Source organism: Heterodontus francisci, chromosome 10, assembly GCF_036365525.1.
Source record: "Heterodontus francisci isolate sHetFra1 chromosome 10, sHetFra1.hap1, whole genome shotgun sequence".
Classification (NCBI taxonomy): domain Eukaryota; kingdom Metazoa; phylum Chordata; class Chondrichthyes; order Heterodontiformes; family Heterodontidae; genus Heterodontus; species Heterodontus francisci.
The window spans coordinates 47,368,492-47,387,787 of NC_090380.1; the positions used below are offsets into that span (position 1 = coordinate 47,368,492).

At 40.3% G+C, this 19,296-nt stretch overlaps 1 protein-coding gene across 7 annotated transcripts in view; it reads left to right on the top strand.

The window, feature by feature from the left end:
• Positions 1 to 19,296, top strand: part of dmd (dystrophin) — a 1,950,296-nt gene that overhangs the window by 777,040 nt on the left and 1,153,960 nt on the right. For all 7 annotated transcript variants that reach the window (XM_068040560.1, XM_068040554.1, XM_068040555.1 and 4 more), the window contains 3 exons: positions 1,026 to 1,154; positions 6,642 to 6,815; positions 7,824 to 7,979. In XM_068040560.1, the coding sequence (XP_067896661.1) occupies positions 1,026 to 1,154; positions 6,642 to 6,815; positions 7,824 to 7,979 (459 nt within the window). The remainder of the gene's footprint in view (positions 1 to 1,025; positions 1,155 to 6,641; positions 6,816 to 7,823; positions 7,980 to 19,296) is intronic.

A 19,296-nucleotide genomic window follows, 5' to 3' on the forward strand; every position in this document is an offset into this window, starting at 1 on the left:
TTTTAAGACCCTAGGATGAAGTCCATCAGGACCCGGCGACTTGTCAGCCCACAGCTCCATCAGTTTTGTAGGTACTGCCTCCCTGGTGTTTGTAATTTCACCAAGTTTCGCTCTTTCTTCCACCTCCTGATTTATAGCTATTACTGGAAATATTTAAAGGAGACAGGGACAGCACCTGAAGAGAGAGAACCATTAATAATATCGGTTAACATGGGGACCAGGCAGGGAAGTTGGGTGGTCAGCAGTTTAGTGGAAATAGGTTCGAAGGAGTGAAGGTAATTCTTTTGGGCAAGATGAGCTTGGAGAGGGGGTGAGGGGAGATGGGAGAGAAACTAGAGCAAGATGTGAAAGCTACCAACATCGCTAAAATAGATTATCTGATCATTATCACATTATTGTATGTGGAACATTGCTTTGTGCAAATGGGTTGCCACATTTCTTACATAACAATATTGACTTACACTTCAGAATTGAACAATTGTTTATAACATACTTTGAGGTGACATGAGGTCACAATAGGCACTATATAAATGCAATTTTTTAAGAACTGCAGCAAGATGCAACTAAATTGAAATTTAGACATATTTATGATGCAACACAATTTTAAGAAGAGATTCTGTTAAATAGCCAGAGGCTTTCAGTGCTTTGGAAACCTCCCTATTTATATTACTGGTGTGAACATCACTGGAGCAATATAATGCAGTTTTAATGTTGCTCCCTTTTTTCTGACCTTTTTATCATCTCCAGTGAGTGAAATATGAGCCACAAAAAGTGGTATTTTCTGTTTCTTGAGGCTATTGGGGTTTGTTATCACTACTTCTAGATGCACCATTGAAAATCAAATCTTTAGAATGTGTTATGGAACTTCTTGGAGCAGTGGTGCTGCTATTGAAGTTAATAAGGTAAATGATAACATCTGTGCCTTTTGTTAGATCTGATCTATGTGTAAACTGAACCTCTAATCAACCCAACAATGGATAGTTTAAATATTGAAATATTTTTTCATGCATTTGATTTTTATACAGAAAATCCAGTCTGAGTTGACCAGTCACGAGATCAGTTTGGAAGAAATGAAGAGAAGGATCCAGGGTCCTGATGCTGTTGGTCAGAGCAAATCTGCTGGGAGAGTTCTGTCTCAAATTGACATAGCACAGGTAATTTTAAATTAATCTGAACACTGTGAAGATTGGTGTAAAGTCCACTGATGAATTGAAACCAACATGAAATGTAGCCAACAGTACAATGAAAACTCCTAACATTTTTATGTGCCATTAATCGACAACACATTGAGCATACCAATTCACAAATTGTGTTGAGTCTTACTTTAAAGATACTCAAGGTTGCCCAAGACATCTCTATGTTGTTTAGTTCTAGGTCAACTCGGGGCATTGAAAGCTTTCAAAAAGATAACATAATGCATCATTGTCCCAGGTGCTGCTAATTTTCAATCCCTCTGCTTCAACACCATATTCTCAAATTATCTGTGCAACTATAATCCATTATTTTAAACAGCTTTATGCCACACTTTATTTATTTGTTACCTCGAGACTCGATTCCAATGCTTGCTTGGCATGCCTTCTCCCTTGCACCCTCTGTAAAAATTGAGGGTATCCAAATCTCTGCTGCCGGTATCTCGCACCAAGCCCTGTTCTCCGATCACACCTGTACTCGCTAACCTACATTGGCTTCTAGGCCGATAATGCTTCAGTTTTAAAATTCTTATCCTTGTTTTGTAATCCTGAATGACCTCTGTAATAGCCCCCTCCCCACAGCCCTACAACCTTCCGAGATCTCTGCGCTGCTCCAGTTCTGGCCTCTTGCACATCCACGATTTGTATCTTTCTATCATTGTTGACTGTGACTTCAGCTGTCTGGGCCCTAAGCTCTAGAATTCCATCTCTAATTCTCTCCATCTCTCTACATCTCTCTTCTCCTTTAAATTGCTCCTTAAAACCGACCTCTTTGCCTAAGCTTTTGGTTACCTGTCCTAATATCTCTTTATGTGGCTTGGTGTCAAATTTGTCTGCAAACACTCCTGTGCAGCACCTTGGGACACTTTTATTGCATTAAAGACACTAATAAATGCAACTTTTTGTTTATACCTTATATTAAACCTAAAGAATTCAAGCATAATGATCTACAAGTGTGGGAAAAATAATTTCTGAAGGGTTCCTAGAGTGCTTTTTTTATCCAAAATACTTAGCCATCCTTGACACGCACTATGATTACATGGTGGGAAAATATGAAGTCTTGAGCTTTTTATGATCATCATCATCCTGTCACTTCAAATCGAAAATCATTCATAGCCTGATGTAAGTGAGAGACCTGTTTCTCTAGTTCAGTTCTCTCGTGGTTTCATGGTTTACAGATGAGTAATGTCCAGGACGTCTCAGTGGCAGACATGAAATGGAAAGATGCAGTGCTAGATTTTAGTATTCATCAGTTGTCTTCCAATGCCTGTCATTTGGAATATGATGAGTGGATAATTTGGTATGCTAAGAATTTTTTTTTAAATTGGCCACAGAAGAGTTTTAGTTGAAACCTTAAGCAGAGAGCTAATGATTTCCAGACTAGGCACATTTTCAATATTGCAATAATGCAATAATATTTTAAATGACTTCTAAATGACGAAGAGTATATGAAGTATATTACATATATTTAACATTGGTTAGTTATATTTTAACTATAGGATTATCATAACTGTCAGCCTGAGTGATGGTGAAATATCATAGAAGAAGAGAGGTTTTGTTGAGCTGCCAGCTATTTGTCACGTCCTATCTGATGGAGGTTTTTAATTAGAATGTAAAGTCAAATTAGTGTTTCTGGAAACACCACAAGGCAGCTACTCGAATGTGAATTATGTAGAAATTCCAAAATTAACAGCTGTGCTGTTGGACTGTACTTGAGATACAATAATAACTGAAGATCAAATAATTTCATGTCATAAACAACTGTAGCCGTTCCTTCTCCTGCACCTGGGCTGATTAGATCAGCTGCAAATACAATAAAATTGTCGAGCTTATTTTGCACCCATTTATTAGAATAGAAAAGTTGAAGGCCTTGAAATCACATTGTGAATATTAATGTAGGAGAACCTTTTGCTATTTTAACTGATGCATTAACTTGTTTGTTTAAACCGGTTAACACCTTTTAAGACAAAGGCTGTTTTGCAAATCATTTGTATGCGAATATTGATGGTTTAATTTAGGGGTCTAAATGATCAGATTGTACATCATGTCAGATCATAATCCGTCCTGTCCTGATTGTATGTTGTTTTATTGCCCTTTTGCATAGTCTGTGATGCTATATGTGTATTTTGCTCAGCATATTTCACACCCACAGAGTGATTGGGGGAAATTTTATGGTTTTGTTGCCATACAGTAAAATTGCACTGACAATCGACTCACTCTGCTGCTTCATTACAGCTTCAACAGCTGATTACCAGCACCATAATCAGATGTTAGAAGATTTAGTATTCACTTCTCTGTAACCATTGTCATCACCATGACATCACCAAGTTAAATATAGTACCTACTGCTGATAAAATGTTTCAGCTAAAATAAATATTTATACTCTGATTAAAGTTACCAAGTTTAACAATTAAGGGGTAGTTAGGTAGGAGGGTTTTTTTCAAACTTTGGCATACACTTTGACATCAGTTAAATCTTAAACATGGTAATGCTACAGGGGGTCTAGCAAAAGTTTAAAACCAGTTACAGATCCCTATTCCATTTCATCTTTGGAGAGACCATGTTTCTTGTCTGCCTTGCACGTCTCCACATTAGCAGGTAACAGATGAGGTTTTTACTGAAATGGGCTGACCAATAGGCTTGGCTGCATCAGTACCTTCTGTAATATTATAACTTCTCCCGGAGGAGATCTGTCAGTGCGTTTCTAATTTACATACAGTATATAACTACTTTCCTTAGATTTGTTCAGGCTCTTGCTATAGTTTCATCTAAAGAAGCAGAAATATTTTAAAATGTGAATCGAAATTTTAAATAAATTATCCTAACTGTTTTATTTTTAATCAGCCTTTCAGCTAGTTGTTAAAGATTTGCTTGTGTTGCTGGTATGTCCCCGAGGAATGAAGGCAAATATTGGTCAGTAAAATGTGATTATGAATCACGGTAGAGTCCTCATTTTTTCAATCCATGCTATACTGTTATGTTAAGAAAAAGAATAGCTTTCTGTAATAATTGTTATGTAATACTGGACATCAGCCAGTGCTTTTGTCTTTGACAATTCACCTGGCATGTCATTAGATTGTGGCAAGCACCAGGAGCTGGATTCTTAAATCCATTCGAAGTCCCGATTGGAGGCTGTCAGGTGTGCAATTTGGCACTGCCAGCACCTATGCCGGTTCACCGCTACAATCCCAACCCCGAGCCATTTTGAATGAGGGCGGCTCGGGGTCGGATCAGCTGCCACCGCTTCCTGGCAGGCAGCCAATTGAGGCCAGTTATTGATAATTACGGGGCTGATTAAGACCCTGTTCCCACGCTGATTGGAATTTCCAATCGGCAATACAGGCAGCCCACATTGGCATGGGTCATGCACAACGTGGTGGACTCAGGGCTGGAAGTGGGGGGAGGTGGAGCTGACGGATCACGTGAGTGACCCCCCCACAACCCATAATGGCCACAGCTGCAGCTACTGGCCATCCCTGGAGAGGTTACCCCTTCAGGGTCATGGCGAGGCAGCTGTGGCATTTTCAAGCATCAAAAAACTTACCTGGCTTTCTCGCTCTCTCTGTTCATCTTCAGGTTGGCAGTTCCCACCGGCTGGAGGGTCTCCCATTGGCCGTCCAGCATCAGGAGCCCACCTGTCATCCCTGATTACATAGTGAGCCCACTCACTGGCCTTTAATTGGCTGAAGATTTGAAAAACCGAGTGGGTGTGCTTAAAACATGTCAACTAGGGTCAGGACCTGGAACTAGCCCCCATTTCCAGTTCCCAACCCCTAAGTGAAAAAGTTCAATAGCATATATTTTAGGGACTAGCAGCTGAGATACTGCCGCAATCTTACAGCCAACTGTTATGGATTATCTTTACATAAAAAGGTTTATTAACAGTCCTGCTTCACAAACAAACACATCTATACTAAACTCGTTCTGTCTCTCTGGCAAACATTGACCTGTAGTAATATCTACTTCTGTCCCACCTTCAGTATATTTGGCCTGGATGTCTATCGGGGCAGTTTGCATAGACGGGGAGATGGTGTTTCGTATGGAAAAACTGGACATTTGGGTATTCCCATAAAACTCCACATCCTGCGTCTTTTGTCCTTGACAACCAACCCATCCAGAAGTCAGCCAAAATGACAGGCACTCCAGAGCAGGCCACAGGGCTGCTTGGTGACTTAGGTCCAATCCCGACAGGTTCTTATGGTGGGGGAGCTGGTGGATGTGGGAGACGTGGGGTGGGAGGAAGTGGTCCTGCTCCTCCTGGCCCACACGCATTTCTGTAAAGGCACTTACCTTCTCCCTGAAGCTGTCCTCACCTTGCTGCAGCTGCCGGGAAACCTGGCTGCCCATTGTACAAGCCGCAAAGCAGGTTATGTCAGAGGCTGCCAACCTCATTAACATATTTCCAATGCCAGCCTGCTTCCTGGAAACGTTTGGCTGGCTGCCCCTTGTCCTGCCTCAGTAAAATCCAGAAGTTGGTGAGTTGGAGCTGGCTTCCCGACGCACCTGGAATTTTCCCCCGTCCAATCCCACGCACTCACCCATGTAGAAATTCCTCCTTTTCTGCGTGTCTCTGTCTCTCGCTCTGTCTGTTTTGTCTCTCTCTCTCTCTTCATGTCTCTGAATATCTCTCTATTTGCCTTTCTGGCTCTGTCTGCCTTTCTGCGTGTCTCTCTGTCTGTCTGTCTCTCTGATCATAGCAAAAGAAATGCAAGCAGGAGTAGGCCCTACAAGCCTGCTTCACAATTCACACAGATCATGGCTGATCTTCTGCATCAACTCCATCTACCTGCACAATTTTCATATCCTTTAATTCGCTTAGTATCCAAAAATCTATCAAGCTCTGTCTTGAATATAGTCAACAACTAAGCCTCCGTAGCTCTCTGGGGTAGAGGATTCCAAAGATTTGCAACCTCTTGAGTGAAGAAATGTCTCCTCCTCTTAATCTTAATTGGCTGGCCCCTTATTCTGAGACTGTGATCCGAGTTCCAGACTCTCCAGCCGGGGTAAACGTCATCCCAGCATCTATCCTGACAAGCCCCTTAATAATTGTATATGTTCCAATGAGATCACCTCTCATTGTTCTCATCTCTAGGAAATATAGGACTGGTCTACTTAATCTCTCCTCATAGGGTAATGCGCTCATTCCTGGAGCTTGTCTGTTTCTCTCTGAGTCTCGCTGTTTGTCTTCCTTTGTGTGCAGTACTTTCTGTGCAGTAAGTGATATGCACACTTTCTAACCATTGCTTGCTAAAAAGTAGATGTGTGATGTGAGTTTTAAAATGCACATATGTTCAGGCAGAAATAACTTCAGTTTTTTTTATACAGTAGAGGAACTGGCAGATGGAGCAGAACTTTTTCTACTGAGAGGTCTCAGTGGGAAATTTCTGCACCTAATATTTTTTATTTTTGTGCGTTCACTTCCTCTGAACCTATCTTTGTCTCGTTTTACAGAAGAAGCTACAGGAGGTTTCCACCAAGTTCCGCTTGTTCCAGAAACCGGCCAACTTTGAGCAGCACCTGTTGGAATGTAAAAGGCTCCTGGATGAGGTGAAAGCAGACCTGCACATATTGGAGATGAGCAGTGTGGAACCTGAGGTTGTCCAGTCCCAGCTTGACCACTGTATGGTAGGTGTGGCAGCTTTATTTTGCCTTCTACATAGGAGTCTATTGAATGTCAATAACAGTTTATTTGTCACTTAATTTGAAGCTGCAGATCAATAAATAGTCCATTTACCCACAGTCAATATTATGCTAATTAGTTTTCAGTTGTTTAAACAATCATTGACAAATGCTGAAATTTCTGATTTTTTTTTTGGTCAAGGAGCCTGAAAAATCGATTGACAAATGACTGCCACAAACAAAATCTGTTGACTAACAGCTAGGTTAACAGACCATGGAAAAATCTTTAAGAATAGGGAAAGACTATTATTGTCAAACTTGTCCCACTTTGATACATCTGGATATCACCAACCTGCCAACTTAGCATATTTAATCCTTTCTCTTTCTAGAAATGTATCCAATCATCTTTTAAAGCCATTTACATAATGTTTTAATAGCCTAATAACTTAGTTCACAGGGCTATTATCCTTTTCATACAACATTCCTCAATAACTTTTCCTGAATCAGACGCAGTCTGATTTTTATAAGCAATTTACCTGCAACTCAATCTAAGAATTTTGATAATTGCATGACATTTAATCACCAAATTTATTGACACAAATGCTAGAATAAATTATGTCAAAGATTACATTGATGGGAAATTTGTTGGCTTACAATGACTTTAGACACACTGTCGAGATGATGTTGTAGGTAATCCAACAGAGGTCCCACTCCAGAGTAAACTTCCTACTTCTAGCCTTCCACACTTCTATATCACCATGTAAGTTCATCATCATTATTTAAACAGGCTTTCAAAATGTGGTGCTAAATAATTGCTAATACTCAAACAGATAAAGAAGTGCATGAATCTCACATGCCCCAAAATTCAGACTGAGTCACAAAACACAAATGGTTGGTTTTGCAGTCTCTGCTTAGAGCTATAGCATGCTGGCATTTATGAGAATTTATGTATTAGAACATTCTACTGAGAGTATGCAGATGAATACTGTCTCTTTATATTTTTTCAACTTTTAGAAATTATATAAGAGCCTGAGTGAGGTGAAGTCTGATGTGGAAACGGTGATTAAAACTGGACGTCAGATTGTGCAGAAACAGCAAACAGAGAATCCCAAAGAACTAGATGAGAGGCTTACAGCTCTGAAACTACAATACAATGATCTTGGAGCTCAGGTCAGCAATTTCATATGTTATTGTTCTGTTCGTCTACTGAAAATGTGAATGCGAGTGAATGTTCTGCATCCTAGAAACTGCAACAATGCTGCTGCCCTCACATCAAAAATATAACAGGCTATAATTCTATACATCATTCCAAAGAACAAGTGAATTTGTTTCTGCAACTGCAGATTTTCACATTCGATTTTTTTTCCCCTTACTGTTGTTAAGGACAGGTGGTTCTCATTTTTCACCTCCCAACTAACCGCCATCGTGTTCTGTTAAAATGTTGCGTTAGCCCCGAGTGTCTTTTGGGTCAAATAAACAGAAAAATGACAGGTTTTCCTGAAATGATCGCAACCTCACCCATACACATTCAGTCACAAACACATACGCAAGAATAGATAAATAGAGAGAAAAGAATAAGTAGTTTAAATTTCAAAGTGAGGTACGTGTTTGTGGTTTACAGTAAACCAATTGAATCTTCTCAGGAGGACAGTCTCTTTTAAAGGTGCAGGCCCTTGTGTTTGTAGTCTCGGCCTTGTTGAGGTGTTGTATTTGAGTGGTTACAACCCAGAACAGAATCTTACAGTCACTTTATGATGTCTCTGCTGTAGTGATTGTTCAGTTATTGTTGAGCAGGGTTCTTGCTTGGCTGGATCTCTTTCACAGCCCCTGGCTGGACTGCTTGCTGAAGCTGTTGGCTTGATCTCCCCTTTCTCTCCAGAGGGTTACCCTTTAAGGTAAAATTCCATCACATTAGAGTTTCTGTTAGGAGACACAGGGCCCTCTCCCCTGGTGTGATCACAATGGACCAGGATGTGGAGACCATGGTTATGAATTGATGTCTGAATGGGGACCATTCTGTTAACACGGTGCTATTTCACACTTATTCAATTTTGGTTTGGACTATGAGGCTGTCTGTCTCCAGAATCCTTTGTTAGTTTATTCCTGTTGATAAGAATCATTAATATGCAATAGTGCTCCCTTCAATTTCAAAGGGGTTCTCCCCAGAGCTAGTTCAGACAAGGTTAACAGGTTCCAGCTCTGCAGACAGGTTTGCTGATTTCCCACACGGGAGGAGTCACATGACCTCTAGTCCATTTTGACTTTGGTACAATTGTCTATGTTCTTGTGATTTTTGTTTAACAGTTGACTTTTTAATTCATAATTCTTCCATAGCATTGTTTATTTCATCACTGCTCCTTCCGTGCATGACACTGTGAATTTTTGTGAAGAAGTCAGGGCAGAGAATGGAGCATTTTCCCCACACTTTTTCTGGTAACTAATTATTCAATTTGAAAGATACGTATTTGTTCCTGGGTGACATTGGCATGGCCAATTTATTGTCCACCACTGGCGGCCCTGAGAAGTTTTGGTTTTGTGCTTTCTACCATGTAGTTGTTTTTTTACATCTTAGTGGTGTGCTAGGCAACTTACAGGGCATTAAGGGTCAACCATGTAATGTGAGACTGGCATCACATATAGGCCAGCCTGAGTGTCAGTGAGAGCTTCCCTTTCTTGCTTGGAAAATGTGGAAATGGTTCGGTTTTTATGGTTTTCTGGCGGCTTATGTGGTAATTTTCTTCTGGTGCAAATTCACAAATTACCATTTAAAAAAAAAAATCAGTTTCGCAATGTTTCATGATGGGATTTGAATTCTTAGCTTCTGGATTACTACTAAAGTTCCATATTAAGTAGGCTACATAAATTCCAGAAGTTACACTTCACAGAACTTATTTGTCAGGATATCTAAATATATAGTATATCTAGTGTGACATATTTAAACAATGTGAGGAATTAAATGGAAGTATAGTGGATGAAGAATTGAGCCATTGATAACTTGTTCTTATGACCATCAAGGTGACTGATGTTACTGCTAATGAAATGGAACATTTCAGGCATCCACTGTTCACATGAAGAATATTCAGCTTGGCTATTGAAGAGTTATATGCAGAGTAAAGCTGTCTCCACATTGCTTCAATACTATGCCTCAGCAGAGCATTCTTGACTCAATCATTGACATTTTTCCATTTCCCTCTTGCCTCCTAGCCAATTCAGTGACATTTAAGGGTAGTTTTATACTATCCCTGCCCACCAGCAGCTGATTTGAGACTGCATAAACTCCTTTCATGTAGGACCCTTACAGCCAGCAGACCAAAGAAATGTTCATGTTGTATGTTGGACTGCATTTAAACCCAAGCCCCAGAGGTGAAAGCCCTCTGAAATATTCACTCTCTGACAGCAGATCAAAAATAAGGATTCAAAATCTAAAGGAAATACAACCAAATCATCTCAACTAATGACTTTCATTGTTCCAAATATAGGATATCAATTACATCACCACCTCCAATACTAAGAAGTGTCCAAATTTACACATTCTCTTGACTATTACAAGAAGAAATACAGGATGTTTAAAAGTCCTTGTGCAACTTTAAACTTTAATAACTTTGGATGTACACCCATGTACACATGATCGAAGGAAACTGTAAATGGCATATGAAAGCATAATTCAAAAGGTTTTAACAATCAAATTTCTGTGCCTCAACATAAATACCATGATGCATTGTTCAGTCCAATTTTCTGAGTTCATCTTTTCTTTCGTCATCATAAGTTTTAGCATCATGAGCACAGCATTAACAACATTAACATGAATTATACTTTCATATGCTATTTAGAGTTTGCTTCTATTGTGTGTACATCAAGTTATTAAAATTTGAAATTGAATATGGATTTTATATACACCCTGTACTTTAGTTACTATGCCAAGATGAGAGTTACACTTTGAGAAATTCTTATTTGTTTAGGAAGAGAAAAAACATAATTCTCTTTCCTCCCCCTCCCCCTCCCCCCCGCCAATGCTTGACGTTCTCAGTGGCTCAAGTGGGAAATGAAAATATGTTTCAATGGTCTACTCCTATTGCTGCACAGTTAGTGTGCAGTCCGTGCAAATTATCCAGCTCGGGAGAAGCAACTACTATCACATCAGAAAAGAATTATAAGGGGAAATTTAAGGATTGAGTACAGTGCATGGGCACACTGAGCACAGAGGTGGCAGAACATCTCAGGAGTAGGCTTTGCACCTGTGCTAAGACTGGATCACTAATACTATAGTAAGTGATCTTATAACATAATGGAAGGTCATTTTCTACCATGAATGGGACAGCGCTTTAAAAAATTTCCCTTCATAGATTGCAGTAGACAAACTATCTTGAAGCAATAAAATGTTTTGTTCAGGAATCTATCCACTCCCTGTGAAGGGAATGGCCCATTCCAGCATGAATTAAATGATGCTTAATCAGAGTGGATTATTTTAACAAATAAATTGCATACTTCGCGAGCCCCAGTGCACCCAGACTGAGCTGAGAAATAAAATGCAGAGTAATTAGATCATTAAGCCATTTATAGGCTCAGTCAATCGCAAGTAAAAATAAAGTTCAGCCCAGCATGGGGATCATTAGGCTAATGTTGAGTTCACAGCTGCAGGCATTAGTCAGGTAAAACAGCTGGAAACTAGTTTTGATTTCAGTCTTGTTTGCTGCATTATTGTCTGTGAGGCTGTTATGTAGGATTTGTTGTAGAACATGGAGAGGATTTAGCATCAATGATTACTTTGTTCATCCAAAACAGAACCTTCAAATAAGAATCAAGCAGTGCAGCTACACTGTCAAGTAGAAGAAGCCATGCTGCTTTCAATCTGCCTTAATAGGAACTAGCTTGTCTGGTAGTCTGATGAGATAATCCTCGTAAATAGAAGTTCCCTTACTCATGAAGGAAATGTTGCCCTTATTTTGGCCCACCTGACGCTGCTGTTACTATAAAAGTGAATTACTTTTCTCCAAGAGGGTAGGGGATTAATAGTTCTCATTACATATAGAAACCTTGATAGCTTCAATGCACACTTCACTCTTAGATAAGTTTTCATAGTATCCTGGAATTTCTGCCCAAAACTCCAAGTGTTCAAGTATTGTGTACCCGTGTGTTACTTGTTTCTGTGGGGGAAATGCCCTCCTCTGTTATCAACACTGATATAGACCAGCAATGATTCGTAAACAGATCCCAATTGTTAAAGGACTGTATGTTAACACACTTTTCGTTATATACATAATATTTCCATTAGAAATTATATTTGCATCTGCACTAGAAAGAATGAGGACTGTATATATTTGTAAAGCTGGAAGCATATTTTAGTACTTTAGGAGCAAGACATAAGGGGCAATTTTCCAACTTTGCATTACTGGCAGGAAAACTCACTTGCTGATTGGAAGTTTGAATGCTGCTGGTTGGAGAAGACTCCTTGCCTCAGCACAATGTCAGAAGATTATTCCTTGCACATTGTTTATGTTGCTTTTGTGTCAGAGAAGTCAAACATAAGGCAACGATGGAGTTGGTGATTGGCGATTTGTGCTGCTGTGCTATGGATTGTGGGCTGACTTACCACATCAATGGTGTAAACACATGAATGCATAGAGAGGAGGCAGCAGGGGAGTATGCCAACACATCTTGCTCATATCAGTTTGAACTACCTGCTGCAGAGTGATATTAACAGAGATATTGTTGGCATTTGAGTATTCTTCACAGTCAGGAAATGGCACTCAAAAAAATGGAGGAGAATATTATCTTAAAAATGAGGAGAGAAAATGCAATAAGCATGATTTTGAAAAAGTACTTTATTGTGAATTTTTTCCCAGTCAAAATTAGGGATTTTAGTTTCGGGAAATGGAATACTAGCACCCTGTGTCAATTTCAAGATCATTTTTAAAAGGGTAAAGCTTTTATTCTGTCCCAACGATATTGATAAACCTCAACTTCAACTTCAGAAGTATATCCCCTGCTGTACCAGTGCGCCTTTTTGTTTTATTTCTCACACAAGCCATCATACAGCCTTTCTGAACCTTGCCAACTAGGAAGTGAATTGGGACTGTCCAAATGTATTTCACATAGAACCCATAGAAAGACAAAGGAAACAATCACCAACAGATCTGGGCTGGATTGAACACGGGTTCCCAAACAGAGGACAGTGTCTTCACCCATCACCTCTGTGCCCACTGACCTATATTGGCTCTTGGTTCCGCCAACGCCCTGATTTTAAAATTCTCATCCTTGTGTTCTGATGTCTCTTTGCCTTCGCACCTCCCTATCTCTGTAACTTTTTCCAGACCTATAACCTTATGAAAACTCTGTATTCCTCCATTCTGGCCTCTTGTGCATCCCGACTTACTTCTCAGCACCACTGGTGACTGCACAATCAGTTGTCTGGACACCAAGCTCTGGAATTCCCAACCAAAACTCTTCCCCTTTAAAGATAATCAAGTAGACAAATAGTTTTCATTTTTTTTTTAAATCATTGAATCCTGGACTGGATCTGGTTTCATTGAAAACTGAAAATTGAAATGTTGCCTGTTTGGGAGCCAACATGTATGAGCGAGCACAGGGATGATGGGTGAATGGGACTTGGTCCGAGTAAGGACACCATCCTCTTTTGTGCTCATTTCTTCCTTCAGCTCCTATTTTTGCATTGCTGCCTCTTCTACTTTCCCTCCTTTCTTACTCTTCCCCTTCCCTCCTTTTCCCTCGCTCTCCTCTCCCTTTCACTGTTTTCGCTCCTCCCCTTCCCTCTCCTCACACTTCTTTCTACTTCCTGTTGAAATTGTGCAGAATATATTTATCAATCTAGCAAGCAAGTATGCTGCCTTTCCATATGTAAATAAAGTCCATTAAAATTTCACAGCAGTACAAATGTAACTCTATGGAATCTGTAGGGAATGTTGACAGAGCAAGAGCTTTTCTTCTTGTAGATCCCCCTGCTGACTGCTAAACATTCATTAATTGCATAACTTCATTAATTTTTTTGTGAAACTGTTGGTTGCTTTGTGTTCTTGTCACAAGTACTTTAAATCAGTTTCACTGTAATATTCCACTCTAGATCGACAGAGCATGACATTCATACAGATTGGTTCAGAAGGATACCATGATGTAGTTGTAATGTCATCATCTATTTTACTGTATGTCGAGTTTCACATTTTGTTGCTCCGGAACACTGGGTCACCCAGTGTGATAGAACAAAGAACATGCTTAAGGGGAAATGGCATGGTGAAAGAGGATACTCTCATTTAATTGGTAGCACTTGAAGAATTTGATTCCAATGCAGGCTGTTGGGGTGAAGGTTTCTCCCCTCTGTTGGTTGTAAGGGCCCCATGTGAACTCTTTGCCCAGTTTCAACTCAGTTCTTGGTGGGCATCAAGCTACAGAATGAAACAGATAATATTAGCAGAAGTTAACATTAAATTACCAGAGACCCTCAAAAAGATCATAAGGATAACTGCTGCATGACATGGAAACATCATATTACTGTGGTAGTATATTATATTTAAGTTGTTGTATTAAGGAAACATAAAGGAGATTTACTGTGCTAGACTCTAGTTTACCTGACCTAAGAGTGTTGAATGCTACTGGATGCAGGAGGTTTTAAAAGTGTTCTATTCTACAGCATTGTTTAGCTTGCCAAGCAGCACATGACAGTGATATCCAACGCTGACTCCCAAAGGTTATGCTGATCAGCTTAACTGGAGATTTCAGCTATTTCTTTTACAGCTGTCAACAAAAAATATACAAATTACCAAAACAAAAAGCTAGTCTCTTTTGGACAAAGTCCAAAGCAAATGATTAGATTCAAAATATCCTGCTCAAAAGATGCTTCAATAACTGAGCTCGCTTTCATTTTCTCTGAGATATCAATTCACTGTGTGTTTCGAACATTCTAATGGTATTGTGCCTCTTCGTGGTGTTGTCAAGGCAGTGTTTCCCAACTCATTCATTGAATCATGACTGCACCATCCAAACTTCTCCATCTCGCCCCCCCTCCCTCCTCTGCTTCTCCTCTAATCTTTCATCTTTCTTTTGTGCTCATCTCTTCCTTCATCTAATTTCCCCCATTACCTCTTCTACTCTCTCCATTCCCTCCTCCCTCTCCTGTCCCTTTCACCCCTCTTCACTCTGTCACTTCCCTCCTTCCCTCACTCTCTTACTTTCTCCCCATCACTCTCGTCTCCCTACTTATTCCTTCCTCTTCGCACCCATTTGCAGTATTGCTTAAACATGCTATTTAGCCCCATGTTAGTGCTTGAGTTGTACTTGTTAATACTGACAGAATGCAAGCTGCAGATGGCAGTATGTCCTTACAGGAAATTTCCTTACCATCTCAAAATGGGAAATAAATATTATAAGCTATAGCTCTCTTTAAAAAAAATTCTTTAGTTGCTAATAGATAATAGCATCTCATTTTAAACTTCGATAATTTGTATCCTATCTTTGGTTCCAGAATATTGGTTTAATTTTTAACAACACAAGGTAGCATACTTGAGCTTGAGTGGCCAGTACCTGTGGAAGCAGGCAGCAGGAATGAGTTAATGGTTTCAGGAGAGGAGGGAAGGGGAGAAGCAAGAAAAAAAAGGTCAGTGACTGCAGAGAAAGAAAGGAAGCAGCATTCATCTGAGTGGCATTTCAGATAGGTGCAACATCCATATAAATGCTGAGCATTACTTGTTTAAATGACAAATGGGCCCCATCTAATAACATAGAGATATTTGTCGCTGGGATAAATGTCAGGTCGGTAAATGCACCACCTGCCAACTGCTGGATCATATGTCACTAGCAAACCTTGCATTTGAGATTTAGCAATTCTTTGTTTATTTTGTAATATGTTCTGAGTGGTTAGGGATAGTTGAATCTCTTATTATTTATGAGCAAAATCATAGGAGGACTGTTCCACTTTCAAAGAAGGAAGCATCAAGATTAAAATAAATGCCTCAGCATAGACATGCGTCCTGAAATTTCACATTGTTTGTTGTGTTCCTGAGGCATGCAATCAGGGCAGCCTTTAATCGATAGCAAATTGGTTCGAAAGCTATTTCCGCTGCTTTCCACCCCAAAAATGATGCGTCTGAATTAATGATCACAATTTGGCTCCTTCTGTGACCTGCCACTGGGTCCCCATGCAGCTCATTTTTAAACACATGTAAATTGGGGCCAATTGTAGTGAGCCCAGAATTTCAGTAATTTGTACTTGCAGTGCACTAGAGGAAGTTAGAATGGAAAATAAAAGGCATATCTGTTGCCAGGATTAGCTGAGACTGGCAGAAGAGATGTTTTGAATCTGAAGACTATTGAAAATTGATTTCTACAGCTAAGAAAGAGGTTTGTTTCTCAGCAATTTCAGGAAAAGGAAACATTTTTGTCTTTGTCTTCCCCCTTCTTTGTGGCTAGACAGAGTAGGAATTGATTCTGACTGGACTGAGACCACTGGGATATTTTGTCCACCTACAATGAGCTTCTCAAGAATTTGTGTGAAATTCCCTATTGGCATATATTTGAGGAGGAGCTGCTTTGGGAGGCAGAATTTCAAAGAGGGCCATCACTCAGGGGTCTCCTCAGTGACAGCTGCAAGGGGTGTCAGTGCAGAAATAATCAATGATGTCTTCTCATCTGTTTAACATGGTTACCTTTACTACTACTTCCATCTTAAGTCTTTCTCCCCCACTTTCAATGCAGTGCCTATCCTGGAATATCAGAACACATCAGCTCTCTTTGCCCCAACATGACCATGCCAATAATAATTACTAAGTCACCGCAAAAATAAGTGCATCATTTGCTTTATGATTATAATCTCCTTCAACAGCAAAGCATGACTTAATCACACATTCTTAATCCAACAAACTCCAAACTGAACAGAAGTCAACCTACTGTTTCCTCACATCATGCTTCCCTAACGACAAGATATGCCCTTCTTTCGTCTATTCAAGTACTCCTCCTAGGTGCAACCTGAGAGGCAGTAACACAAGAACTGGGGGTTGGCTGCTCCTGTGACTGATGAGGCCCTCTGTTGATGGCAGCTTGCTCCCATGAGGGAGCTGCTGTTGCCTGCGCCTCTGGAGCTTGTGCCTAGGCAGGCTGGTGTCATCTCTTGTGTGTCCCTGATGTGGTGCTCAGAGTGGCAAGAATGGATGGCTCGCATTTGCTGCTGTCCTAATAAATGGAAGCCTTAGACAAGTCTATTCTGGCTGTCCCCATTCTACTGTTTCAAGATCCTGAGTCAGTGCTCCCCTTAACTAGGTTGCAGTGTTAAGGGTAAGTTGTGTAGCTCTTCATTTTAGAGGGTCTGAGAAAGATAATAGTCAAACATGTTTTGAGCCTTCTTTCCTTGGGGGCTATACAATATCTCTCTCTCTCTCTCTCCTTTGCCAAATCGCCTTGAGCAGAGTTTAAAAGTCAATCTCAGAGTAATTGTGTGTTCTTCTTTTGTTCCTTTTTGTAATACCTGTGACCTGTGACCATTCTTTGGCTCTCAGTGCCAGATTGCTGAGTGGAACTAAATCAGATGTGAGGCATCCATTGCAGCTACCTGACTGACTTAGCCAAGGATTTTCCTACTTACTACTTGCTGCTCTCCCAGCCTGCAGCTGCAATGTTCAGCCTGACAGCTTTTTAAAGGCTACATTCTCTTTTGCAAACTCCACCAGCACATCATTCCTTGCTCGAGAGCTGTCAATGAATACATGAATGAATTGACCCTGCAAATTAAAGCAGAGGTCAGGTCTGCAGGGCGTCAGTGAGCACAGGTCTGCATTCGTTTGGCACACATTTAGTGCAATTTTCCATGTGAAACCTAAGCAGATTCTGTTTTGGAATTCAATTGCAGGGATATTTAAAGAAGATGAAAGTATGAAAATTAGGTTAATATTTCCTTAAGTTTTAGGTGTTTGAGTCTCTCAAAAATTTATGGTCCAGCCTGCTGGAACAGCCTGTTCAATGATTGTTGGTAAGAGATGCTCTGTTTCTTTTCCAGAAAAAAAAAATTACACTTTATGTTACTTTTATTGAGCACTTTAGATTGTGTACTGCCAGCCATGAAAAAGTCGTGAAAACAAATGTAAAAATGTAATATTTGTGACCTTTTATTTGCAAAGAAAGTCCCTGTTTTCTGAAAATCTGTTTACTTGATATTGTAGGATGGCTAATATGATGAAATTACATTAAGGGGGAAGAAACAATAGCTGCAAAATTTGGCTCCTTAGCGCCCAGTTTTTCAGTGCTACGAGTGTTGTTATGGCTCCAAAATGGCATCTGTGGCACGCACACGCACTTCTGTGGGTTGCACCAGATGCCATTTTGGAAGCATTGCTGCATGGGCATGCAGGGAATGCCCACTGGAAGTATGCAGAGTAGGCAGATTGTAACTCCAATCAGCTTGTCATGCTGATTTGACGCCAGCATTGCCACTTTGGAGCTCAACGCTGCAGCTAATGCTCTCTCTCAAACGAACACAGCTGAACGTGCATTGAGCAACTGGAAGAACCTCCACCCCCATCCCCACCTCTCTCCACAACCACTATTTAAAGAGATCATCAAGTACTTTCAGGTTAGTTGCTGATTTATTTCTACTGGCTGTTGCTGTGACTGTCAAAGTGTTTGGTGGTTTCTAGAGTCCTTTGAATTGACTAAAGTATACAGGGAGTGGTGTGGCATGTGCTGAAGGACTTTGCCCTGACTTCAAGGATTCCGCACAATCACTTACTCCCAGATGTTATGAAGGCTGGACTTTAAAGTTGAATGTGTTTTAAAAACTGATCTTTAATGCAGTAACCTCGCACCAAGTCTGCCTGGAAACAAGCCATGTGAACAAGGAACCCAGATCAAAGACCCTTTCGAAAGCAGAGTGCAGACGGACAGTGGGCTTCGCTTTCTCAGACTCTCGGATCATAAACAGGCAGCCAGGGGCTCAAAATGCAAATGTCAGTTACGATTGCTAACACTTGGAAACAAAGGAAGACCCAGGTGGTTTTGGGATGGCTAGACTTATGGACTCAGAATATTGTAAAAAGACAAATGGCTTTGACTTTAGATTCTAGATAAATTTGACAAGCTTTCAGATGTCTGGAGGCTGTAAGGAAGAGCAGAAGACATAGAGACCAGCAGGGGCAGCCTGAGAAGAGAGAGAAAGCATCTGCTCTCAGAATAATGATACAGCAAAAAGCTGCTAAGACTTGAACCCATTTCGAAAGCAAAGGCTTGTGGAGGGAAGAAAATGAATGGGGTCACCAGAGATCACCTTATTCACAGAAATCCATGTCGAAAGAGCTCAGAAAAAGTGAGCAAAGAGGACATGGACTTTGAAGAACTGGGTGATCCAACCCATTGCAACTTGGAGGAGTTTGGGACTTTTAACTGAAAAGATATCACTTCAATGTGTAACGTATAAACATGGTGTGGTTTTCAAGTGTTCTAATAAGTTAATGGAAAATATATTTCTCCAATAATTTAATTTAGTGTATTAGCT